Below are 27,262 nucleotides of genomic sequence, written 5' to 3'. Positions count from 1 at the left end.
CATCAGGGCGATGGATATGCCAATAGGATGTGAGGTGCTAGATATTGGCATATTCATCGCCCTGATGACGGAGGCAGTATGACCTCTGAAACGTTGGTTAACATCGACCAGACTACACAGCGCAATAACCCAGAAGACGGATATCTTCACATTGTTATAGTTTGAGGACCAGGAAATATCCTGAATAGATATTATTATTTGATAGAGATGGTTCTGAACTTCATTGCAAAGAGGACGGCTAATACAAATGGATCTATCAACCTCCTTGAGAGGTATGATGATCTGTGGATGAAGAAGGGGGTTAAGATCCTGTATCTTTGACTTCATTGGGCCCCGATGGGGTATGATGTGTGTCATACAGCCTGTATTATGAGGGAAGAGCACATGACACATGACTTACACCTTAATTCTATTAGCAAGAGCGGTATTATGCTTATTTTAGGTACGCATCAGACATGGAGTCCCGTTTTCTGCCTTCTAGAAGCATGTCCCTTGAAGAGAGCTCGAGTACATATGGTACCAAAGTAAATCATCTTTTAGAAAATGCTACCAATGCATCTACAGGTAATGTAACTAGTTTTATACTATTGTTTTGACATTGTAACTCATCATGGTAATTAATAGTGGAGTGGAGTGCCCAGAAGTATTAAGAGTTCCCCAGATTATACGAGGCTCGTCCACAAAGTAAGTTTCCCTGGGGCCGTTTACAGAAACAAAACACAATTTCATGGAAATATTTATTGCAACAGATACAGCAAGTGTCCAGCTATTTTTCAACATATTCGCCACCGGAATTGAGACATTTGTCATACCGTGGGACCAACTTTTGAATACCTGTGTCGTAGAAGTCTGCCGCCTGGGATTGGAACCACTGTGTGACAACCATCTCCGCCTCTCTGTCATTCTCAAAACGCTGACGCTGACCGGACAGGAATTTCTTGAGGTGTAGGAAAAGATGGAAATCACTGGGAGCGATGTCCGGGCTGTAGGGTGGATGATTAAACACCTCCCAGCTGAACTCCTGCAGGAGACTTGCTGTCCGTCGAGCCGTGTGTGGCCTAGCGTTATCACTGACCGCACTTCACAGTCGGCGGGAGCTGGAATAAGAACCTCCATCTTCAACAGCTGCAACGATGCTACTGTGAGAACGCGGGAAGTACCGTTAGTGCATGCGCCATGCTACGTCATTGCTCTATCACGTACGCACAGTCGCTTCGCGCAATATAAGGTTTGCTAGCTGTGGGACGAGTGGGAAACTTACTTTGTGGACGCGCCTCGTAGTTTTCTTACCCCGATGTAGGTTAATGTTAATATGGTCTCATCTATACATTTGTCTGTGTTGGTACATAGACTTTCTTGGAATTCCTGTTTAGTCTGGTGATAAAGTGATCATATACAAGTACATTTTAGTAATGCATAAAATCTGAGTCCCTCAATGTAATCAAATCAAATCAAAATCATATAATATCCCTACAAATTGATAATGCTGTTATCACATTTTGGGATCCTCATTGAGTCACACTGCATTTACATTTCTTTAAATCATGTTGATGTTTTCTTCCCTTAATCCAGAGTCAGAAAGTCTGCTTCTGGCAGCTACAAAACAAAAGAAATGTGAGGCTCAGACAGAGATCAAGCCGCTTATGTCTCTGGGTCAAAAGAGACTTAATCCATTTAAAAAGTCAGTTGCCAGGGTAGAAAGCAGCAGAGGTTTGGCAAATCTTGATGCTTTATATGCACAGCAGAAGTCCGATAAAAACAAGTGTAATTCTATTCTGGAGCAGCCTCCACCACCACAAAAAACAAAGGTACATAATCATCACATTATCTAATTTGACATGAAATATTTTTGGTGTGAGAACACTCTAAGATTTTACTGGAATAAATAAAAGCCTAGCATTAAATGTGACTGCAAGGTTAAAATATGGCATTAATTTTATCCTCTACACAAAATAGTTATGTTCTGTGTTATTGTCAACAGAGAAATGTGGTGTGTCCATTTTTGTCTTTGCGAAAATGGTTCATCAAATAGATGAAGTTTGTGCTAGATAAAAGTTTATTTCATGTTGTTGTTAATGCAATGGAAACCTTGAAGATGGAGGCAGTATGCCTCTCCATAACTTGGATAACTACTGACTAGACTGCATAGTGTCACATCCCAGATCACAGTCTGAACTAATGGAAAATGTGCAGTCGCTGAGCAGTATGTGCAAAGTATAGATGTAAAATTTTCAACATTTATATGTCTGAAATACACCATGCTTTTCAAATGTACATTTGCAGTGAAATATTTTTAAATTGCCAAGAAATTTTGTTTTTTATTGTGTTAATTAAAACTAATGTCATTATGTGAACTGGTCCTTGCACAGATAAAAAACACTGCTTTCCATATAATTTATGGTTTGCATACATTAGTATCTGCAAAGTTTTCAGAGAAAGTTGATATAAAACATGAATTTTATTTATGTAGTTTCAGGGAATGAAATTGGTGTCTAGAGATTCAACTTAAACTTATCATGTATATTTAACATTTTCATTATGTAATTTAATTCCTTAATTTCAACTAAACTGTTGTGAACTGGATCTCTTAAAAACTTTTGTGTGTATGGCATGTTGGGTTTTTTACTGTGTGATTTGGAACATGCAATTTGCATAACAGATTAAACAAACAACACTGTCAGCACTCAAACCAGCTGATTCACCTGCAGTGCGAACAACTGCCAAAAAACTACCCACCTTCTTTGAATGGTATGAAAAAGAAAAGGATGCTCTTGCAGAGGAATTCCCAGACCTGAGTGCTTCAGAGTTATCACGCCAGGGCATGAAGAGGTTCAAAGGGTCAATACAGAGTGATACACAGGTAAGAATCTTTAGTTTTAATTTGTACCTTCTAATGTAATAAATATGCTATTTAAAAACTATGACATTAACATCTATAAACTTTGGTTAGAATGTAATTGGAATTTTGTGATCAGAGTCTACTATTTTAGATATTATTGTAGTTTAATATTCAAAATTTAGATAAATGTTCATGGACATAACCCAGGTAATATGACTAACCATCAGGCTCTTACAATCTGTGTATTAACATTTAACTGCAATGCAAATAAAAGTACATTAGATATAAATGCTATAATCTACAGATTAATTCCATATTTACTCAGAAACTTGTGTTCATTTGTTAAAAGACAGGATTGGGATTTGGTTGAAAGGAGAGAAAGGAAAGGAACTGTCATCACATAGCACAAAATAGCATTATTATTATTATTATCCCATCTATTCACCATTTTGTGGGGTATGTACTTCCATGTACCGGAGACAGACCTTGTCCCTAAGGTACATAGGGCAGCAGCTATTTCCGGGATACATATTGTTTTTAGCAAGTGCCACATATATTATATAATTTTATTTCATGACTGTCTTTCGGATGATGTATGAAGTTCTCAAAATGGCGGTCTTCTGCAGTTCCCTGATGTCGTGTTTGTCCGGGATGTTGGCCAAATATTTCCTGAGTGACCTGGAGACAGTTCCTGTTGCTCCTATAACTATTGGGATTACTTTTGCTTGAACTTTCCACATTCTCTGTATTTCTATGAGAAGGTCCTTGTATTTCAAGATCTTTTCTGCTTCCTTCTTCTTATTATTATTATTATTATTTTAATTCATATGATAGATTCAGAATTCAAGGGAGTAATTCTGAAATGCTTTTGGGCTAGTTAGTATCCAAGTTTTTGATGTACATTGTCTGGTCCCATTATTTCTTGGTATGTTATTTTTCTGCCAGTTAGAAATATTCCCTCTCTGTTTGTCCCTGAAATACAGGTGCAATTTAGAGATTAATATTTTCCTGCATTTAGCATGACAGTCACATCCAGTTATAAATTAGAATTTTACAGCTGATGCATTTTAATTTTCATTGAACTTCATTCAATTAACAGTATGCAGACTCATCAAAGGCTTTTAACAAGCTTGTTTAACATTTCAAACATTGGTAGCTGTGAATAAATGAGTAAACCCATCACTCATATCCTTGATTTCTTTCTATAGAATTTTCCTGGAAATATAGTTCTGATGCTAATACAGTGGCTAGCATTTGATCATGTTTGTGATCAAATTTTCTGTTTGAGAATTAAAGCAGATTATGAGAAAAGTGATATTTTAGAAAGATACTGTATTTCCTCAGTTTTAAAATTCACTTCACATTTTAGAATTTCTGTAATCAGGGTGTGTTACAATTTATTGTGTCTAGGAATTTATATAGTGTCTTTTAAATGAAAACCTGTTAATAAATCAAGGGTGCATCTTAAAATCGAGGAAATATGGTAGTTATATAGCATGGATGATCAGTGGTATCAGTTTTAAAATGAAAGCAAATAAGCAGCTATACATCTGTACTACATCTGTTCTATCCAAATGTTCATTACCATGTCATGACCTTAAATTGTATTATGTAACGTCACTGGCAACTGCATACAACAATGAAATGTACTTTATATTATTTTATGATCCTCAAACTCTGGACATGCGTCCAGAAAATTGTGAGAGATATGTTTGTAATAGTGCTATGAAGAAGCTGGCAGAAATGAGGGCCACTGTATTAAATTTCCATCTTCATATATCCTGATGATTGCGTTTTACAGGTCCCAGTAACTAATAGTTCTGCAGAAAGCCAGACTCCAGTACCAGAGACCAAAAAGAGGAAATCAGAAGAAGAATCTGGGTTACATGAAGAAAATCCACCAAAAAAGACAATTACATCTTCTTCCTCTAAGCTAATGGCCTTTGCTTTTAAGAAGTCATGAATTTCTGAGACAGATTTATGGGTTCTATTTTATAAATGTGCCAGACTGCTTGTAGACTGGGTAGATTGTATAATTCACTGTGTATGTTACTTCCTAACTGACAGAGTGGGTTATATTTATAAATAAAAGTTTGGCATTAAGATTCTTTTATTTATATACTTGTGTTATTAGATTATATATTTTTTAATAAAAATAAAGTATAGATTTGCATGTACCAAAATCAGCCCAGCCTTTTAAGTGATCAACCCTCATGACATGACATCAGTTTTCCTACATAAACCATGTCACTGGCAGCAGGGGGCTATTTTAGCAGTGACTAGAGCTGTATTCAATGTATTTAATTTGTGGCTTGCCTTGTTTTTGTAACAATCCCTAGTCTTTCATATAACATCATAAAGCAATTAAAGAGTACTGCATCTGGAATATCAGTCACTTAGCATGCCTGAAAAGAAAGGACACAGATGTAAATAGATGTGTGACTTATATGATAATGTGTAGTAAGGTGTGCCATTCATAATTTCAACAAAACTAATAATGAGAACAACATTGGACAAAATTCACAGTAAGATACTAGTTTTAAAGGCAGTATAACAATACTGAACAGGATAGTTTGAACACTGAAGTTTTCATGGAGAAAAATCAAAGGCTTAAGAGAATACTGCTAGAAAGTTGGTTGAAAAGTTGTCCCCAATTTGCTTCTACACCCACTGTCTGATAATGCCTCTTATTGTAAGTCATCTTCCTAGGGGTGGGGGGGAAACAAGATTGGCTTACTGAAAAAGGTATTCCATATTGCACAGAAATCTGAATTATATGAGTTAATCAAAGCCCACAGATGTCACTTTAAGACATTCCAGATTGACAGACTACTTGCTAATTATGAACAGTTTTCTGACTTGTTAAGACTTGTGTGGCACAAACAATGTGACCTTCAGGCTAGGATTGCAAGAACATTACTGGAAGATAAAATTGTCTCTCTTGGAAGAAAAGTGGTTAGCTCAGTGGAAACATATAACTGATATTGATAATAAATATACTGAACCTGACCACATAATGGACCAAGCATCAGAGTGCTTTGCTATCGGGCTGCTGGAAGAATCTAAGACAAGTGACAGGCCTATGGATGCTGGTGAGGCTGAAGACAAAATTAGAGGGATTTACCTGCTTTACATACTGCACAATAGAAACTTGACACATTAGTCTAGACATATATTTTGTAACTAGAATAAATTCTGTGTTTAATGAAATCACAGACTACCAGCTGTGCAAGGTGGTTTAATGAAGAAAACACATTTTGAGAACCATCCTTATCCTCAGGGTACTGTAGTTGTACGAAGATGGTTCTCGAAATGATGGTGTTTTCTTCATTAACCACCTTACACGGCTGCTAGCCCCAGGATTCATTACAAGTAGTCGTGAAAGCTTCAGATCATACATATCCTATGTTGTATGTAGACTATTCAACTTGCAGTATTGTTTGTGTGATGTTTACCCATATTTTAATTTTATATTGATTAATAACATAAAGTGCTGGTCCATTACTTATTTTATAAACAGCTGATCCCAGGTAAAACAATTACATATAGCGTATCATAACGGCTTTATTATTCTGTTCTGCAACTTTAATTCATGCATTTTAATACAGGGCAAATTTTTGACAAAAATAGAAAAATTCGCCACGTTGCCAACAATCTATTAACGAAATGCGCAAAAATGTTTATTTCTTGTCTTCCTTTTATGCCGTTCTTTTTTTACACACATGCATGTTATTGTTCACATCGTCCGTGGCGTAGTTGGCATTTATACTTTTCGTTCGAGGTGTGGAAAGCTGTGGGAACCGTGCCATATATGTCGATATTTCGGAATTATCAATGCGCGTTCCTACATTTCATGTATAGTTTTCAGTTTTTCAATCTATATTTTCTTGTCCATTAGCGATGCCATATTAAGTCACGTTGCCAACTTACAGCAATGAATTACCTATACACAAGACGATGGTTAATGTCCAAAGAGTTTGTTGTTTTACCTTCTTGAATGTTAGTCTCTTGCTGTATTCGTTGTAAACAATGTGCGCCATTTTAAAACTAATCATGCTAATGTGTGAACATATGGTGTATGAAAGGTTATGCAGTTCGAAATTTATACTAGTTTTGTGAAATATTTCAGGAGCATCTTGTAATATTCAAACAGCGTAGATTAGAATCAAAATGACTTACTTAAAATCATGGGAAGAATTTGAGAAAGCAGCAGAAAGGTTGTATTTGCAAGACCCTAAGAAGGTAGGTTTTCGTGATGTTAATGTTGAAGCAGGATTAATGTCTTATTATTTTACTGCTTTGGACCGAACTGCAGAGTGCTTTATCTGGATGTAGTTAGGCGAATACAGATGCCATTTTCCTAGTTAGGCAGGTCCGATATCCAGGTTGTGAGGCATGTATGCCATTAAGAACTGTATCATTGCCAGTCTGGTGCTTCTAAATATGCCATGCTTAATGTTCCGTCTGTTTTATTTCATATGAAGAAATTTGACCGTTCGTTTCAAATTTGAAAAATTAAAGGTAAAAGTGTTGACTCTAAAATATGCCCAATTGCACCGTACTAGACTACCTCACGCTGAATGCCAAGCTTCACCCCGTTGGGCAAACTTCCTATGAAGGGAATGATGGATTTAGAACATTTTTGCATGGCTTATGATGTGTATTTAAATTCAGATTTTCACATATTAAGGATTTAGTAATGGAACACAAAACATGAGCTGGGGTAGCTCAGTCAGTATAGTGACTGGGCAAACGGGGTTCGATCCCCGACGGGGTCATTGGATTTTTCCTCTATCCTTCGCATCCAGACTAGTTCTGGGGCCCACCCAACTTCCCAACTAATGGGTACTGGGGTCCTTTCCCCAGGGGTTTGATGCTGACCACTCACCCCAATCTAGTACAGAGGTTAAGAATGAGTAGAAGCTATACCCCCAAGTTCCTATTTGGCATATAATGGGACAGCTTTACTTTTAATAGAACACAGAACAGTGGTAGCACAATATAACTTTTTACGTACCTAATATGTAAGGTGATTCTCATTTTAGTGACAATTGCTGTGGCTCACAAATTGTTCTGATATATTTAACTATACCTAACCTAAAAGAGAATTTAATGTTCTACAATTATAATTGCCGTCACAGTGCCCACTTGGTCTGAGGCTTGGGCCTTGTGCCGCTTGATCACTGGGATTGTGGGTTCGAATCCCACTCAAGGCATGGATGTTTGTCCACATCTTTCTGTGTTGTGCTGTCCTGTGTACAGGTAGAGGCCTTGCGATGGGCCGATCACTTGTCCAAGGAGTCCTACCAACTGTCTATAGATCAGAGCCAACAAAAAGTTGGGACCCGCAGATGCTCAGGCACTGAAGAACGGGTCATATAAAAAATAAATAATTATAATTATTTTAAAGCATGGGGTTGCTCCAAGCAGCATAAACAGAATTTAAATCAGTACATAGAAACATAATGCTCTTTCCTTTAAAAACAAGGTGGGTCACATAGCCCTGTAATTAAATAAGAAAGTGCATCCTTTAAAGCAGAATTTAATTTCTTCTTGCTTGTAACAGACCATATTTTTAACAGTTTAAAATATCCCATCTCTCATAAATTTCTACATTCACAAATAAGAAAAGGCAACACTTGCATTACCTTTACAAAATCCCTGGATCCTTAGAGAGAATTAACCTCTTTAATTGGGGTATTGCCTGAAAACTTGGGCTTTTTGGTGCCCTTCAATTTAGGAAGTGCTAGGTACCCTGGATTCTGTAAGTCTTCCAGTACTACCTAGCTTTTAAGCTTCTTTCTGGCATTCCAGACACTTGGTTTATGCCAGATGAAGCCTGTCTACCTTTAGGCTACATATTTTAAATCACCCTCATCCACAGGTTTGCTGGAACTGCCAGCCCCCCATTATGGTGTGCCAGATCTTCTGGTTCCAAATTCACAAATGGAAATACCAGCTACTCATGGGGATATGCCAGAACTGTTAGTTTCCAATCAGCAGGTGTGCTGGAAGCACTAGCTTCCTGTGGTGGTATGCCAGAACCATTGATTCACAGAGTTGATCTCCATAAATAATAAAAGTAGCTTTCTTACAAATGGTGATAGCACCCCCCTCCCAGTTTTCTTCTGAGTTCCCAAGGTGGTATACTAGACCTACTGGCTCCCTGCCAAGAGAAAATTTTCTCAGCAGCCTGGGTTGGCTTTTCTGGATATTATTTTCAATTGTGAGGTACTGAGAGAAATCAGCTTCCAAGCGGAGGCTACATATTGGAGAATACATTTATATAGCTTTGGCCCACTCAAGGACTACATGCAGGTCACTCTTGTCCTCTGGTTAGCTGGCACCACCAGTTCCCTGTTGTATGTCAAAAAAATAGGCTGCCAATCCACAGGTTTGCTGGAGCCACCAGCCCCCTATGGTGGTATGTCAGAATTACTGGCTCCCAAGGTAATCTCTGTGGAAAGCAGGGCTGTGGAGTCGGTAAAAATGTACTGACTTCGACCTCAATATAAAATCTTAAGAACACTCTCGCTACCATGTGAGCCGCCAGCGGCCTCACGCTTTGTGAGATTCAACAACACATTGAGTGACATGGTGTGGGAATAATGCTTTGTAACTTTGGCTCCAGCACCTTAAGAATACAAACTGTCTACAAATCAAACGATTTCTGCAGTAACCATTATACATATATTTAAATATATGTTCTTCTTCTTATAGCGTTATAACCCTGTGTGGGTCTTAGCTTGTTCGATGAATTTTTTCCATTCTGTCCTATCATTCACAATTCTTCTCCATCCCCTCACTCCCATCGTCCTCACATCCTCCTCCACATCATCTATCCATCATTTCCGTGGTCTCCCTCTCATCCTTCTTCCCATCGGTCTCCATTCCATTACTCTTCTAGTTACCCTGTTTCCTTCCATTCTTGCGACATGGCCAAGCCAGGCTAACCTTTTGCTTTTGATCAGCCTCACAATATCTGCTCCCTGTATGATACAATCTAGTTCATGATTCATCGTAATTCTCAAGGAGCCATCACTATTCTGTATTGGACCATAGATTTTCCGTAATATTTTACGTTCAAATATTCTAAGTTGTTGCTCATCAAAGCTAGTTAATGTCCAGGCTTCACATCCATATGTGACTACTGGTCTTATCAGAACTTTATAGATTCTCAGTTTAAGTCGCCTCCCCAATATTCTAGACTTCATTAAATTCTGATAGGCATAATAACATCTATTACCATTCACAATACGTGCTTTAATTTCATTAGTTACTGAATTTATAGTATTAATCTGTGAACCCAGGTAATTAAAATTCTGCACCTGTTCAAAATTATAATGTCCTATTCTCAATTTATTTGTGGCATTTCTTGCTGCTCTTGTAACTTTCATATATTTTGTTTTCGATTCATTTATTTTTAGCCCCCTTAATTCTGTTTCTTCTATCAATTTTAATACTGTTTCTTCCAGTGCAGCTTTATTCCTGCTAATAATAGCTATATCATCTGCATACACACTCACTTGTATTGATTTTATGCCTATATGTCCTGAGATCTCAAGTTTCCGAATAGATGCTTCCAGCGTCAGGTTAAAAAGCATTGTTGAGAGAGCATCTCCTTGTCTAACTCCCATATTGACATTAAATGGTTTAGTTAGCTCACCATCTACTCTTACTACTGCCTTGGAATTTTTCAACGTTGCTCCAATGAGGCTGACGTATTTAGATGGTATCCCTAATAGGAGAATATCACTTAACATTTGGTCCCTATTGAGACTATCAAATGCTTGTCTGAAGTCCACATATAAATTATGTAAGTCAATATTATATGCATAGGCTTTCTCTTGAATCTGTCTCAATACAAATATCTGGTCTATCGTTGATCTATCTGCTCTAAAGCCACACTGATACTCTCCTAACATGTCTTCTACATATACAACCAATCTATTATATAGAATACTTGACAAGATTTTATATATTACATTCAGAAGTGTAATTCCTCTATAATTGGTACACTCCATTTTATCTCCTTTTTTATGTATAGGTTGTATTACTCCTAGGGTCCATTCCTCTGGAATCTTTTCTTCTTTCTAGATCAACAATATCAGATTATGTATTCTCTCCCATAACTTGACTCCCCCTTTTTGTAGTAGTTCAGCAGTAATCCCATCACTTCCAGGTGCTTTACCATTTTTCAGGCATTTGATTACTTTTTGTACTTCTTCAAACGTACGATCTTCAATGTAATTATCCACAGTATAATATGTCGGCTGCTCTGTCTCAATTATATTTCCGGTCAGGATACCACTAAAATACTCTTTCCATCTATTAACAATATCACGGTTCTCTGTCAATAAATTTCCTTGACTATCTTTACATGCTACAGCTTTAGGTCTGTATTCTTGTGTTACTTCTTTAAGCTCCTTATGAAATTTTCTACTTTCATTTCTACGATGGTGTTCTATCATACTGTCGATCTTTCTTCCTAACGCTTCTCTTTTCTTCTTTCTACATATTCTGGTGGCCAATATCCGTTTTTCATTATAAAGATTTCTATTAGCTCTCGTATTTCGTTGTAAACATTTCATTCTAGCTTGCTTCTTCTGTTCCGCGACCGATCTATATTCATCATCATACCAATCTTCATTTCTTGATCTTCTTGTCTCTCCAACAGTTATATGTGCTGTATTTAAAATGGCATTCTTTATGCAGTTCCATACATCTTCAATATTAGGCCCTTTTTCTATCTTTTGTAATTCTAAGTTTAAATTATGTTGATACTCCTGTACTGTACCACTATTTTAAATATATGTTACAAATCTACAAAGTAGCCTGATGATTAACGTGGTGGTGTTGAGATTTCTTGTCATACCAGTTACCATTTTATAAGGTTTATCATTTTTAATACATATTGAGCTTTTAAGGAGCTGGAGTTGGAGGTTTTAATACCGACTCCACAGCCCTGGTGGAAAGTGTAGGCAGGTTTCTCACAACTGGTGAGTCCTTGCCCCTATTTATCTTCTGAGCTTCCCTGGGTTGGCTGATACTGTCAGCTCCCCAAGGTGGTATGGCAAAGCTGCTGGCCCCCAATCTACAGGCATGCTAGAACCTCCAGCTCCCTACTGTGGTATATCAGAGCCAGTGGCTTCCATTGAAGTAAACTCTAAATAGTAAAGGTAGGTTTCTCACAACTGGTGAGCCTCTACTGCCAGTTGTCTTTTCAGTTTCCCTGGTTGCTGATATTGTCAGCTCCTGAGGTGGTATGCCAGAACTACTAGTTTCCCGCTGAGAATGATCAACTTTCAAATGGAGATTCTGTAACAGAACTCTTTTGGTAGGTGTCTTACAACTGGTGAGCCCCTACCTGCAGTTGTCTTCTCAGCTTCCCCAGGTTGGCTTGCACCATAAGGTTCCTGAGGTGGTATGCCAGAAGTACTGGCTCCCTACTGAGAATCAATTTACAGATTGAAACTGTATATCTGATAGCCCCTTTGTGTGGCTTCCTCCATTACTCTTTTACTCTCATGTTCTGTTATAATTCCACAAGAACCGGGGAACAAAAGTCACCACCTGCAGAGCCCCTTGCAAGTAGAAGGTATTGATACAGTGGGATGCTGCCTGGTGCCCCAAAGGGATTGTTTGTGATACTGCTTTCACCATCTCAGTGCCATGCAGCCCTTGGCACGATACCTCATACCTTGGCTTTGGTGGACCAGAGCCCTGTTTGCCATCCGAGGACGTTACCCTCCTGTAGGGCAAAGGCACTATTGGTAGGATTTTGGAGGGGTAGGAAAACCTGTAACTCTTCTTTCTGTTCCAGATTCGATACACTATGAAATATACACACAGCAAAGGCTGCCTATCCTTGAAGTTAACAGATGATGTTGATGTAAGTTAATTGACAAGAACATTTAAAAATTAAGTTTGTAAATGTGATATTAATATTGTAACAGTATACATACACCAAATTATGCATATAACAGAATTCTTTTGTTTCTAGTGTCTTCAGTATAAAACTGAAATTGTTCAAGATTTGAAGAAAGTTGAGAAGTTTATAAATAACCTCATGCGTCACATGGCTTCAAAAGAACAGTGATGCATGTGATCTAAATTGTGTGGTATTCATGATGATAAGAAAAAATGTTACAACATATCATGTGTAAGAAATTCTGTATTCAAGAACATTTCTATGTATGAAAAAACTACCACAGATATGTAAAATAAGTCTGTATGATTGCTTACTTTAGATGCTTCATTGTACGTTGAAATTCATGTGCATAGTCACCAATGATTTTTGCTTAGAATTCATATGTGAAAATGACAACTTTTCTCATGACAACGTGTATTATTAAGGAATGTACACATGCAAAGATGGCCTTCATTGGATCTCAAAATTGACACTCACTTAAATTGGAAAAGTGACATTGACCACATGATACCAGGGTTTAATTCAACATGTTATGAAATGAGATCTTTTTCACTTCTTGCTAGTTTACAACTCTTAAAAAGACAATGACCTCTGCACACTTTCACTTGGTCATTTCACTTCCTACAATCTTCAGGGAAAATTCAACTAAAATAATAAAGCTTTCCTCTTGCTCAGAGATATGTTTCATTGGTGGAGAATGGCTTTTCCAAAAATATGATCCAAATTGGGGGGGGGGGGTAACAATACCTGTAATGGACTGTAACAGTGCATTATCTGATTGGTTCTCCTGTATACCAGTATGGAGTACCATTGAACCATCAAAGTAATATCAGCATTCGCTGGGCTAACATGGTTAATATTAATGCTCCACCCCTGATTTGCTTTAATGGCATTTATAGTAGACATATGACATTTTTCATTCAAACTCAGGGATTCTTACAATCAGTACTAGGCACAGATAGATTCTTAACCTCAAGAGTGTGGGTATCACAAGTACACTGTTCAGGAATTATACTGAATAACAAGCTCGAAATAACAGAAGACAAGTAAAAAGTAAAACAAAAAGTAAAGCTGTCCCACTATACACCATGTAGGCACTTGGGGGGGAGGAGGAGATAGCTCCTACTCATTCTTGACCTTGGCACTAGATGGGGGTGAGTGGTCAGCATCACGCCCCGGCGGTGCTATAGCCCCGGGAAAGGACCCCGGAACCCATTGGATAGGAGGTTGGGTGAGCCTCAGAACCGGTATAGATTCAGAAGCTACAGGAAAAATCCTCTGCCCGTCGGGAATCGAACCCTGGTCGTCAGTTAGAATTTAAATCCTTTTATCATGCACCTATTCTTCCAATGACCTTACATGTATCATGTGTTTGCATTCTTCCTTTTTAGGTGTTCTTTACACTTTAGTGTAATTGAAGAACACCTTATGGGCCTCTTGATGTGTCTTGTGTTTTTCAGCCAAGACCATGCTGTCATCTGAACTATTCATGCTGCTGTCAGTAGCAGTATGATGATCATAATTATTATTATATGATTTGATTATGGTTATTAAATTATCATTTTATGATTATTAAATGGTGGTCATAAGATGGTGATCATTAATACTTGATAGTTTTTTGATAATGCTGGCTATTAAATGGTGATTACTAGGGTTCGGATGTTCATGACATGTCATATTTTTATTGGGGCTTCTATTTTGATTCTAAACTGAAATTAAACACTAATCACAATTAGACTATTTATTCTGCATATAAATGCATATTTAGGTCATTTTTATGTGTTTGGTCATATTATAGTTAAATGCATATTTTGGTTATATTTTGAGGATAAAATGCATATTTTCGTTATATTTTGAGGATCAAATTCATATTTTGGGTATAAACTTTTACTTGCAACTACATTTCTCAGACACTTACAGTGAATCCTTCGGTTGATATCGAAAGTGAAGTGTTATGAAAGTGTGAAGTTAAGAGGTTTCATTAAAGATTTCAGCAAGGAATATTTTAGTTGTGATGGAACAATTCCCTTCTGTAAACTTTGTGAAGTTAAAGTTACAGCTGCTAAGGGATTTAATTTAATACAGCAAAACATAAAAATAAATTGAGCCAACAAACCAGTCATCAAAGCGAGCAACAACTTCTGTTCGATAACACTGCAACACCTCCACCATCAAACAAAACATCAGAATTTTCAAAGGACCTCTGTGAAATGATGTTGTCTGCCAACATACCATTAAACAAAGTAAACAATGAGCAGTTCAAAACTTTCTTGAAGAAATACACGACTCAGTTAATTCCAGGCGAATTCATACTGCAAAAAAAACTATGTACCTGCCTGTTATGAAGATGTTCTAAAAAGAATTATACATACTGTAAGATTTGGGTTTCGATTGATGAAACAACGGATGTCTGCGGCAGATATGTAGCGAATGTGGTTATTGGCTCGCTCTTTTCTGACCGTCCTGGTGACTTATTCCTTCTTGATACAGTAAACCACTCCTTTATCACTGTAATTTTTGATAACGCCATGAAAAGTTTGTGATGTCTCAAGTTACGAGGCTCGTCCACAAAGTAAGTTTCCCTGGGGCCGTTTACAGAAACGAAACACAATTTCATGGAAATATTTATTGCAACAGATACAGCAAGTGTCCAGCTATTTTTCAACATATTCGCCACCGGAATTGAGACATTTGTCATACCGTGGGACCAACTTTTGAATACCTGTGTCGTAGAAGTCTGCCGCCTGGGATTGGAACCACTGTGTGACAACCATCTCCGCCTCTCTGTCATTCTCAAAACGCTGACGCTGACCGGACAGGAATTTCTTGAGGTGTAGGAAAAGATGGAAATCACTGGGAGCGAGGTCCGGGCTGTAGGGTGAATGATTAAACACCTCCCAGCTGAACTCCTGCAGGAGACTTGCTGTCCGTCGAGCCGTGTGCGGCCTAGCGTTATCACTGACCGCACTTCACAGTCGGCGGGAGCTGGAATAAGAACCTCCATCATCAACAGCTGCAACGATGCTACTGTGAGAACGCGGGAAGTGCCGTTAGTGCATGCGCCATGCTACGTCATTGCTCTATCACGTACGCACACTCGCTTCGCGCAATATAAGGTTTGCTAGCTGTGGGACGAGTGGGAAACTTACTTTGTGGACGCGCCTCGTACGATGCTGCCAAGAAAGGAGAGTGAAGAAAGGTACTTAATATTTTGAATTCTGTTTATTTATTTATTTGTAATTAATGAATTTGAAATGCATGAAAGGTTCTTTCTTAAAATTTATTTTATTTTTATAGGTGCATGTATTCTCAACATCTGATGCTGATCCAAAATGAGGCATTTACAACTTAAAGCGACTACGATTTTTGATTAAAATTACTATGAAGTCAAGTAATGTAATAGTTGTACAAGCATATGTAAATAAATAACATGACTGAAATGCAAAACGCTTTTTTTAAATTTTAGCGAATAATTTTTCATAAGAAATTAGGTCATATTTTGCTTTTTGGGGCATATTTGCATGCATATTTCTTGGTTTTTTAGGTCATGAACATCCGAACCCTAGTGATTACTAAATAATTAAGATGAAGATTATGAAATTACTGCACATCATATTTGGTACATATTTCACATTTCACTGAGACAGTTGGTAGTTGATCATAATTATATAATCACTAATAAATATTTGGGACTGTGAATATTACATAATTACAGTAATTACAATTATCTACCACCATAAAACATGAATTTAAGGTCATAAAATTCATTTCACCCAGTCTTGTAAAATCAAAATTACAACTTCAGTCAGTGGCTCACCAATTACAATGTTGCCATCATGTTTGATAACCAAGTTACTGATGATGTGGCTCTGCGATGTCTGCGCACTAATTTCCCTATGCATTCCACCTGACAACTCTTACTGAAGTAAACACTTTGACACATTAGCTGTGCATGTTGAGGATCCAATATTCGACGTTTCAAATGTCTTTTAGACATAGGATTGGCTCCAGCAAAATTAAACCGAATTAATTTTTGACAATGTTCATGCTTGATTGGAAGTTCAAAGGCACTCGAAATTCTTACACCCCTCCGCATATTTAAACTTCTGCCAGGAAATGATGCTGACATTTTTCTATTGCTTTTAACAAGGAGGGGTGGAACATGAATTGGAATCTTAGTAACTGCTGTCAAGTTTTCAAAATCTGATTCAAAATCACTGTTTTCAGTATCATTCATCACAGAAGAAACTGGCATATCAACTTCCTTTCCTCCACTGTTAGAAATATTTGTTCCCATACTTTCTTCCTTAGTGGTTGTGAGAGGACAGTGCAATCTTCTGGCACATAGGGTGTCACCAAAATATGCTTCGAGAAACTTTTCTAATATCATTATGTTGTGGGGCATTTGTGACTGATCTTGTAAGCTGTTCCATGCTTTCTGATACAGCATTTCAGCAGCTATCTGTAACAGAAAGGATTAATTTATGAACAATTTTCAACAAACTGATCAACATAATTTGTAAATTTCAAATTGAAAAACTGTTCTCATTGTTGGACTGTCAGACCTACTAACAATACTTGAGGAAGTTTCGACTAGTGCAGGATTCTTAGTAGTGTCTGCCACTGTTTATACAAGTTTATTTCCTGCACCTACATGGTTATGATAATAATGCAACAATTTTTTTTAAGTAACCACACTGATGCCTTTCACCTCTTAATTACTGTATTAGTACAAGAATTTCTATGGAGTTTTGTCTCCTCTTATCTTCATGTCCCTTTCTTCACTATAATTTAATTTGACAACAGTGTGTAATGTCTTCACTTCCACACGCTGGCACTGGATACAATCTGAGCCTGTTCCTTCTGTCTCCAACTCTCACACATTTCTCCCTAAAAGCTATCTTAATATCTTCCCATCTCTTTCTTAGTCTTTTATGTCAATGAGTACTAAGAAGTGTCCCCATCAAAATTCTGCATGCTGGATACTTTCTTCTACATTTCACTAGCCTATCAACCTACGAGGCGCGTCCACAAAGTAAGTTTCCCACTCGTCCCACAGCTAGCAAACCTTATATTGCGCGAAGCGACTGTGCATACGTGATAGAGCAATGACGTAGCATGGCGCATGCACTAACGGCACTTCCCGCGTTCTCACAGTAGCATCGTTGCAGCTGTTGAAGATGGAGGTTCTTATTCCAGCTCCCGCCGACTGTGAAGTGCGGTCAGTGATAACGCTAGGCCGTACACGGCTCGACGGACAGCAAGTCTCCTGCAGGAGTTCAGCTGGGAGGTGTTTAATCATTCACCCTACAGCCCGGACCTCGCTCCCAGTGATTTCCATCTTTTCCTACACCTCAAGAAATTCATGTCCGGTCAGCGTCAGCGTTTTGAGAATGACAGAGAGGCGGAGATGGTTGTCACACAGTGGTTCCAATCCCAGGCGGCAGACTTCTACGACACAGGTATTCAAAAGTTGGTCCCACGGTATGACAAATGTCTCAATTCCGGTGGCGAATATGTTGAAAAATAGCTGGACACTTGCTGTATCTGTTGCAATAAATATTTCCATGAAATTGTGTTTTGTTTCTGTAAACGGCCCCAGGGAAACTTACTTTATGGACGAGTCTCGTATATAAATCACCATATTCTTTATTGTATATTATTCTGATCTCACCTCATCCTCCTTATATCTCATATTTATCTGAGGATTTTGTTTTCAGACATTTGTAATTTATGGAATATCGTTAATATTTTTAATAAAAATTAGATTTAGATACAGTAATAGTAGTAGCAGGTATAGTAGTTAACACAACTGAGTTTTAAAAAACCTTAAATTTGTATTTAATATTTTATTTGCATACTTTGTATTCATGCATCAACTGTTTAGGTTAAGAAATCCCAACTAAACAGAACAAGAGTGAACTTCATGTGTGTGTGCATGCGCACATTGTCAAAATGTTTCATGTTCAGTAAGTGCCCATAGTTTCAAATATCTTACCAAAATTGTCCCTTCAATTTCCACAATATCAGCAGTTTGTTGAAGCCATGATGCTGCTGATAATAACATCTTATTCTTCTTGATTTCCTGCTGAACTTTCATTGTGTCCAGAAATATAAGATACTGTTCAAGGTGTGGCCACAAGCAGTAGTCAAGCGCTTCATAACCAAGAGCACACAGAGTCTTAAGAACTGCATAGTGGTTACGCAAGGCGTTGCTACCATCCAGCAGTACAGATCCTAATTTCTGTAATATATCCAGGCGGAGTTTGATGTCTGTGTGACACCAGTGATTAACAACCTTGTAGAATTTAAAAAGAATGATCAGCTATTAGGATTATACATAACTAATCTGTTCTTAAATATGCTGGTATATCAATTACTGATCATAAAGTGATTCCTGATAAATCAGATAGGAAGAAAAAGAACCTGAACACTTCTCCATATTACATTACTTTCTTTAGACTTGAGGGGGATAGGGAATTCTTATTAAATAAAAATGACTTGTAAGGAAAAACAACACCAAACAATTAAACTGAAAAAGATTATTTCAGTAATGATATAAGCACTAAGATGCTCATATTTACCTTTGCCAACACCTGTGCTGTAATATTTCTCAGCTCATAATCACACTTTGCAGATGTCCCTTCTATTAGTGTTGCATCCAGTACACAGGACAGTAGACTGGAAATTAATCTGTGAACCTTTGAAACAAGAAACTCAGAGTTGGTGGGCTGCATCTACATTAAATATTATTTTGACTTTAAAATATAAGCATGAGTGCTGTGTGTGGCAGGGCAGAAGGGAGGGAAGTATATGATTTTCATCAAGACAGGAACATGGAACATTTAGACCTATTATACGTTTCAGAAACTACTGAATCAGTACATTCTGTATCATCATTTATGATAGCAAACCTCTAAGCTTCACTTTTTGACTTGTATCACAAGTTTCCAACCCTTCAAGACCTGGGGTCACAGTTGCCCTTTCTTATCAAATTGCAGGCCGCTGAGTTGGAAATTTATAAAGGAGGACAATCTGTTGAAACTTCATGCCGATTTATTATAAATTCAAATCAAACAGGTCACGTTACTCAATGATTTTCTTTAACAAATATTCTGATGTCGTACAGCATAAACTTTCAGTCATTTATAGAGTATTATGCTGTTGTTTTCTCAAGCTTTAAGAAACACTGAATAACAGCTACAAATATACAACATAAAACTTACTGAAATGGTAGCATTAGGTTCAATGAAGCTGTTACGTGTCAGAGCTTCAGCAGTGTGAAGAAACTTGTGTCTGAAGTTTGCATAAGTTCCTCCCCTAGGCAGCTTCTGCAGACCAAGTGCTAGGAGGTTGAGCAAGTAAGGGACAATGGGACCAATTTTGCTGTTCCTCTGCAAGTCTTTCAGCACCACCTGAGATTCAATGCAAATATCAGCAGTATGAGCATAAACACATATCCTTATATAGCTATATATACTAGTCTATTCACAGATTGCAAATAACAGTTGTACATTATATAGAAATTACAAGCAGGAACTTTGTTTTAACTTTCAATATTTATATTATTATATCAAAGTGGCTGTTAAAATAAGTTTTTACAGTACTGAGTACAGAGAAATGAAGTGTGAAAAGTGGCACATTTCTCACCTGCAGAATATGAGTCTATGTTGAGTTCACAAGAGTCACACTGTTGCATTCAAGCTAATTTTTCATGAAGTCAGACCATAATTGTGGCATTGGTTCTTCTGCCTCCTATTACATTTTACTTTAGTGCATGTAACTCAGAATTTGAGGTTCCCAGTTCCCTGTCTGGTGATAGAAACCTCAATTTTGAATGGATCAAAAATAATGCATAACTTCAGCTTTCTGAGATGAGCCACATTAAATTCTGGCAACACTGCATTTTCCATCTTAAATTTCTAGGGACCATGTGGTAAGGAAAAGAGATGATGAAAGAATTCTAGCCACCAAATGACTGGAAAATGAGGTGATGAAAAATTTTAGGGACCACCTGCTTAGGTGAAAAAGTGATGGAGAAAGTTTTGTCATCGTGTCTTTTCTTCAATCATGTGCTCACTCCCAACTGAATAGAACCCACTTCTTTGTTCCACCAAGCATATCCTTCACATCTCACTTCGTACCACGAATAAACATTCACCCTGACAAAGGCAACTGCAATGTTTGACAGAACACTGGAAAACCAACAACATTTGACACAGCCTATCCCCAAGAGACAAAGTTGTACATAAAATTCCAGCTGTGAACATTAGGGACAAGTTTTCAGAGAGACATTTGCTACAGCAACAAAATGTAAGAATACTCCCGGTTAGGTATACCTACTTTCTCACTCCAACTGCAAGACTTCTATGTAAAATTTAACTGAAATTAATTTGTTGAGAATACAGTTTACACAAGATTATACAGATGAATGGATGGCATGATCTCAACAGGAGGCTTTCTTATATCATTTACATAGTAGCTTACATCCTTATGGTAGATTTTTGGCAGAAAAAATCTGGTGCCTGTGTAAATAGTTTAATTTTCATGTAACTATAAGGGCTACAGAGATCGCAGTAGATGATAATTATGAATACATCGGAGTAGGGTGCAAGAAGTGTGAAGTAGAACTAACAAAATATACTTAGACATACCTTCATAAGGCTTTCTGAGTTGCCCAAAATAATTTTTGAAATATGACTGTAGTAAGAGAGTAAGTGGGAAGGTAACTGAGAATTGCTGTTAGTCTTTTCAGAGTTTGATGTTGATGGTTTTGTATCTTCTGCCTTTGCTGACTGAAGGTTCCCACTGACATCTGTAATACCATCTGGAGGAAGCCATGTACCTACCAACAAAAATGTAAACTAACAATTAACCAACTGAAACTTCCTATCAAATAATACCATAAGGCACTTCTTTACATTTTGGGGGAAATGAAAAAAAAAAGAGATGTAAGAAGTTCACATTTTCCTTCCAAAGTCCAGAAGCTGAAGTTACAGCAGTTACAAAACTATCATAGCAATAAACCATTTGCTCATATGACAGAGAACTATGATCGTGCACAGAAATCATCAAAATTATGACACTTGTGCCATCAGCAAATATTATGGGTTCTGTTCAAGGCATTTATTGTTGGAGGAAGGTCATTTATGTATACTATGAAAAGCAAGGACCTTAGAATTAACACTTGAGGAACTTCGTGTTTCATTGTTCCCAGTTTGAGAAAAAATTGTGATTGTTTTAGGTGACTTTACTTTGACTATTTGTTTTCTGTCTGTTAGATATGATCTGAATCATTCTGCAGCTAATCCTTGAATGCCACAAAAATATAATTTAGTTAACAAAATTTAATGTTTTACACAGTCAAAAGCATATGTTAAATCACAGAAAATTCCTCCAACATATTTTATGGTTAATATATTTTAGCACATTGTCTGTGACTTTGAAAACTGAATCTTCAGTGGATACACCTTTCCTGAAGCCAAGTTGTTCTTTAACCAATATGTTGTTAGTATGCATAATGACGACAACCTATTGTACATAACCTTCCAAGTACTTTAAAAAAAAGTAGTGTAGCCAGACATTTTGAAGGAAGTCAGTTTAAAAAATGAATTTCACAAGGCTGCTCGGCCTGGTGGAGATTTCCATTGGAGGCGTTTTGGTTTGCTCCACCCCACGTCATAAACCGCTGGTGTCATTAACAGTTAATTCCTGGTCAAGAGCAGTTGCATTTCAGTGCCGCTGTGTATTACTAAAGATTTTAATAAAGTTTTTATAAGTAACTTTTCCAAGAATGTGTCATGTTAAATGCATCCCAGTATCTCATGAGAAGATCTCATGATTCTGCTGACTGATAGCCAGTGATAGAAGATTAATGAGGTGTTTGGGCATAGTAGTTAATAGAGAAATTGGGCTGTAATTTGTTATACTACATTTGTCACCTTTCTTGAGCAGTGGTCTCACTACGGACATTTTAAGATGGTCCAGCAAAATTCCTGTGTAAAGTGAGTGATAACAAATGTTGGCTAATGGGTGACTAAAGCTGAACAAGCTTTAAAAATTTTACTTATGTAATCATAACCTGATGAGTTATTTTATTTGAGGGGATGTATCAGACCCATGGCTCAAATCTCAGGGAAAACAGACAATGGAAGTAACAAGCAGTCTCTGCATAACGGGCTGTTACCAGAGTGTGCGCCCTATCTGTGACCAAGTGTTACATATTAGGGTGGTAAAGTAAGAAGACTGAAAACTATACAGATCTGTAATGTCACAGTTTGTGGAGTTAATTCGTACCTAGGACTTTCATTGGGGTACATGCCCCCTTGCAAGGCTCGAGGCTTTAACCAAACTACTAACCAATGGCAGAACTTACGAACAATTATTGAAATCGTGTCATCCAATGGAAATTTATTATCTGAGACTACAAGGTGGGCATGCCAGGATTTTCCTTGGCTTCGACTCATGGCTCAGAAATTTAGTATCAGCACTCATCTCACAATTAGTCATAATACTTCTCATTTTAAATCCAGCAACAGATACAACTTTAGATCCACATACAGTCTATCTTCATAAGTGTACAGCTAGTGGACTTGGTGAAATTACACTGACTCCAACAAAGTTCTTTAAAGTTATATGTTTAAGTTACCTGCTTCAGCAAGATTATTAATCATAAGATGCTGGGTATTTAATATGGGAAAAGTAGAAGATGAGCTAAATTTTAACAAAAATATTAACAATTGTTGTACTAAAGTCATTTTGAATTCTTGTTGCAAAATGTACACTGTGTCAAATTATGTGTTGTTAGCACTGAATTTTTTCCAACTGTTTTTATTGAGATAGTCTATGTTTATGTCACCAAAAATTAAGAATTCAGTTTTTGGATTATGCAGATACTTTAAAGTAGCATCTAATCCCCTTATAAATTGATAAAAATCACCTGGATGATGTTCCTAAACATCAGGACTATGTCATATCTCATATTATGATTTCATCTTGCATTCTGGTAATTAGACATTAGCATAATACTGTCAATTGCAGTATTCTGGGTTGTATGATGCTATGCAGTTAAACCTCAAATCTCAGATGAACATGTACTAGTGTTCTGTGGTATTATTGTAGAATATACTCCTTTATAGTATCTGATACAGTTATGTTTTTCTTTATAGTATTTATGTTCTTCCCCAATAAATTATCATTATTAGTATAGACGTGAAGCTGGTGTGTTCCATTTAATCCCAATTCTTGTTGATTTTCTTGGATACTCTAATGACATTTTAAAACAAATTGATAAGTAATCATAATAAACTAGGATATTACATAATGTCAAGAGGTCCTGTTCTACTTACAGCAATAGACAATTCCTAAAACATTGGTGATTTTTGACCAGCTGACATGGCTAATAGACCAAGAAAACTTTATTAATCTAATATATTTTGAACATAAACAGAAATGAACTTCAATCAGGTCATGTCTCATCTGATTTTGTACATAATGTTTTAATTTTCCTATCAATCTGAGAAAGTATAAACCAGAATAATAGCTTAACATAGCATAACCTGGCATCCATGGTCTCTTCCTCACAGTGGTAATGTTCTAATCCAGTTTTAAAGGAATACACCAATACCACGGTCACTCAAATGTATTACAATACATGTGGACATAAGTTATTATAGCTTCCAGTTGTACTGTAAGTACTTTATGTCTTACCTTTCACAAATGGCTCTCTCTTCTGAGTGACAGTAAAATTACTCAAAGCAAGAACTGCCAGATCAACATCTTGCTCCTCTGGCACAAACACGCCAGCTTCTTTAATGTACAGTAAATTAAATGGTTCTTCATTCAAATGTCCATAAACTGGTGGTACATCTGAAGTCTGGAAAACTGCATTTACATCAGCAGTTGACAGTTTTCTTCGTTTACTTTGTCTTAAATATACACTACAGTTCTGAAAAGGTTAACAAGATTATTGCAATAAAGTTAATAAGCTTGCCATTTGTTTAATAATTATCCAAAATCCAGAAACTGTGAAAACTGTTTTTACATCTCTATATATACAACAAGATAAGGTATCAAATATGTATGAAGTTAAATCTCTCTAGTGCTTAATGTATACAAGAATGTCACAAACAATTCCAATTTATGTCTGTGTGTTTTAAGTAGTTTCCTAATATCTGCCATATTTTAAATACATGTCACTGTAGTATAGTGAAGTGTAAACTAATGTGCACAAAATAAAAAATACTACACCAATTCTAATTTGCTTTTTCCATGCATATGACACTCAACTGCTGCTATGAAATCAACAAATTTTATAAATCAACATCATGGATACAAGCATACCAAAGTAAATTTTTGGAAACTGGCTATTTGCTACAATTTTTACTATTGTACAACTATCTCAGAAAAAAGGAGATTTTCCCTTCTCACTTGACTTTGTCCCATCTGTCTTCTGGCTGTTTCCAAAGAGGTACATAATGAATCAAGAACTGCAAGATATAGCAGTTTATCGCTGGGAAAATATACCACTGCTGAAAACTGGTAGGCCAATGAACTAGTTAGTGGGTTTGAAGTCAAGGCCACTGGTAATTCATTTATGCAAAAACTAAACCAATACTTAATTACTTCAAGTTCAGCAACATAACATACATTTTAGTGGTGAGATTTTCTCCACAACAGATGTAATACTTGTACTGTAATGAATTGGTTCCTTTAATTAGGCCATACCATAGCTCAGGTACTTGGTCACAAGCTTCTCACCGCAGGGTCCCAGGTTTAGTTCCATGTGTGATTTGTGGTAGACAAAGTGGCATGTTTTTCATCAGTACTTTATCTATTCCTTGCCAGTAATTATTCTATCATGGCTCATATATCATTTCATCACCCTTATCACAAGTTGCTAAAATAGGTCTACTTGAGGCTAGTGCTAAGGGAGTAAGTCTTGCTCCACTCCTATCATCATTTTAAGGTAGTGGCTGTTTATCTATACTAAATATCATGGTCATATTTGGTTTCCAGAGTCTAGCTTGTAATAATGTGGTGCATATTCATGTGAGACTGGCATTACAAGACTTCATATCATGCATTGAACCCCTTACATACCACAAAACAAGAGTTTTTTGAACTTTACAAACTTGAATATGCATAAAATATCAACAGAGTGAAGAGGAGGCTGTTCTGAAGTTAAAATGCTTTATGTAATTTTTCACAACAAATGGAATTCACTTTCATGCACCTCAGTACCTGAAGTTTTCACAGCAATGTACATGTGGAATGTGGTCTTCTTAGTTGTGTTGCTGTCCAGTCTTGCTGCCAGTTACCAACTTTTGTAGAAATATTTCTCATTCTTCAGGGTAAGAAACCACCCTGGAGATGGAGGCAAAACATTTTTTAAAAACGTCAACAATCACAAGACTGCACAGTGACAACTCAGAAGGCTACAATCACTAAACAGTAAGTAGTTCATACTTTAATGAACCACAGGAAGATGTTTCAATTAATCATGTAGAAACATTCGTGAAAATCTCAATAAGCTCTTAATCTAGTGAGATGTTAATTCATAACTAGTGTAATTTATCAATTTCAGAATTCCTCGTTATGTCTTCCAATGGATTCACAATACAGGGTCATTGTGAAATAACAGGTTATGTTAGGCTAGATAAGGTTAGTCACGGTATGTAACTTACATGAACAACCTCTCGAAGCCTATATGATACGTCTTCAGCAAGTTGTTTCCTAATATCTTCACTAAGTGCTGATATGCCATTAGCTTCTGCTGTAGCTGATATCGAATCACACGATATTTGTGCGTACTTTCTACTTTCGCCGCTTCTTTTCTCAGTTTTCTTTTTATGCGACTGCAACTTATCAGATTTCCCACTCATTTTATTGGACTACACAGTTATAAAAACGTAGTTTCGTTCCATACTAATGTTGTGCCTTATTTTATTATTATTATTCAACGTATTTTCTCTCAGGCTCAAACGTGGAAAAATACTGATTCGTACCAAAGCCAAACTTCTTGCAAGGAACTGTACATGAGTTATATGTATAAACCTTGACAGCACTATTGTCGAACTTTCGCGGACACCGATGGGTCGATCGAGTCATATTGAAATCGATTCTAACATCATATTAAGAATAGAAAACCAGCATGTTTTTAAACATGCTACTAAAGTTGGTGTTATCTGTGCTATAATACTATTATGATCTGTGGGACACGTGTTACTGGAGTAGGTAGATCGCGTAGTAAGAGCGAATGTATTATGTGATGTTACTGCTGTAGCAAAGAATAGAAGAGAATGATGTGGCACACATTATATAAATGCAATAATGAATACCAACGTAAATACTACGGTGGCTGCAACAGCCTTCAATGCAGGAACTCTCTATTTGTAACTTAAAAGCCTGAGAAAGGAACAATATCTTGAGTTTCAGCAATGTATTAGATTTATACCGGCCATTAGCAAAACAGCAGGAGTCCGCAAATCCTT

The 27,262-nt window shown here is 37.0% G+C and overlaps 3 protein-coding genes and 1 long non-coding RNA gene across 20 annotated transcripts in view; 2 read left to right on the top strand and 2 right to left on the bottom strand.

The window, feature by feature from the left end:
* Nucleotides 1–5,025, top strand: part of Ctf4 (Chromosome transmission fidelity 4) — a 33,780-nt gene extending 28,755 nt beyond the window's left edge. For all 3 annotated transcript variants that reach the window (XM_022076941.2, XM_022076940.2, XM_022076939.2), the window contains exons 15-18: nucleotides 443–564; nucleotides 1,573–1,808; nucleotides 2,660–2,860; nucleotides 4,641–5,025. In XM_022076941.2, coding sequence (XP_021932633.1) covers nucleotides 443–564; nucleotides 1,573–1,808; nucleotides 2,660–2,860; nucleotides 4,641–4,802 — 721 coding nt within the window. In that variant the 3' untranslated portion in view covers nucleotides 4,803–5,025. The remainder of the gene's footprint in view (nucleotides 1–442; nucleotides 565–1,572; nucleotides 1,809–2,659; nucleotides 2,861–4,640) is intronic.
* LOC110836098 (uncharacterized) lies at nucleotides 2,862–6,906 on the bottom strand. 14 transcript variants are annotated; one of them, XR_002545170.2, is made up of 4 exons: nucleotides 6,829–6,891; nucleotides 5,850–5,937; nucleotides 5,156–5,244; nucleotides 2,862–3,811 (listed from the first exon to the last, which is right to left on the bottom strand). It is a non-coding gene; the product is annotated as an uncharacterized LOC110836098 (long non-coding RNA). The 14 variants fall into 14 exon arrangements; XR_002545167.2 differs by lacking the exon at nucleotides 6,829–6,891 and adding an exon at nucleotides 6,609–6,776 and having other exon boundaries at nucleotides 5,845–5,937; XR_002545166.2 differs by lacking the exon at nucleotides 6,829–6,891 and adding an exon at nucleotides 6,609–6,776.
* Srp9 (signal recognition particle 9) lies at nucleotides 6,856–16,217 on the top strand. Of its 2 annotated transcripts, XR_015536067.1 has the most exons (4): nucleotides 6,856–7,081; nucleotides 12,663–12,731; nucleotides 12,843–13,001; nucleotides 16,068–16,217. XR_015536067.1 is itself a non-coding variant. In XM_022076944.2 (3 exons), exons 1-3 carry the CDS (start codon nucleotides 7,010–7,012, stop codon nucleotides 12,936–12,938), a joined length of 237 nt encoding a protein of 78 aa, XP_021932636.1. In that variant the 5' UTR covers nucleotides 6,856–7,009; the 3' UTR covers nucleotides 12,939–15,201. The 2 variants fall into 2 exon arrangements, 1 of the variants encoding a protein (XP_021932636.1); XM_022076944.2 differs by lacking the exon at nucleotides 16,068–16,217 and having other exon boundaries at nucleotides 12,843–15,201.
* LOC110836103 (TAF6-like RNA polymerase II p300/CBP-associated factor-associated factor 65 kDa subunit 6L) lies at nucleotides 15,978–26,863 on the bottom strand. The gene is made up of 7 exons (XM_087352347.1): nucleotides 26,456–26,863; nucleotides 24,480–24,717; nucleotides 21,425–21,615; nucleotides 19,997–20,185; nucleotides 19,355–19,471; nucleotides 18,769–19,068; nucleotides 15,978–17,232 (listed from the first exon to the last, which is right to left on the bottom strand). Exons 1-7 carry the CDS (start codon nucleotides 26,651–26,653, stop codon nucleotides 16,591–16,593), a joined length of 1,875 nt encoding a protein of 624 aa, XP_087208473.1. The 5' UTR covers nucleotides 26,654–26,863; the 3' UTR covers nucleotides 15,978–16,590.
* Between the last annotated feature and the right edge of the window lie 399 nt (nucleotides 26,864–27,262).

Source organism: Zootermopsis nevadensis, unplaced genomic scaffold (genome assembly GCF_977971745.1).
Source record: "Zootermopsis nevadensis isolate Lab colony 2312 unplaced genomic scaffold, Znev_1.0 Znev_ptg000021l, whole genome shotgun sequence".
NCBI classification, from domain to species: Eukaryota; Metazoa; Arthropoda; class Insecta; order Blattodea; family Termopsidae; genus Zootermopsis; species Zootermopsis nevadensis.
This window is presented reverse-complemented; position numbering and strand designations above follow the sequence as displayed.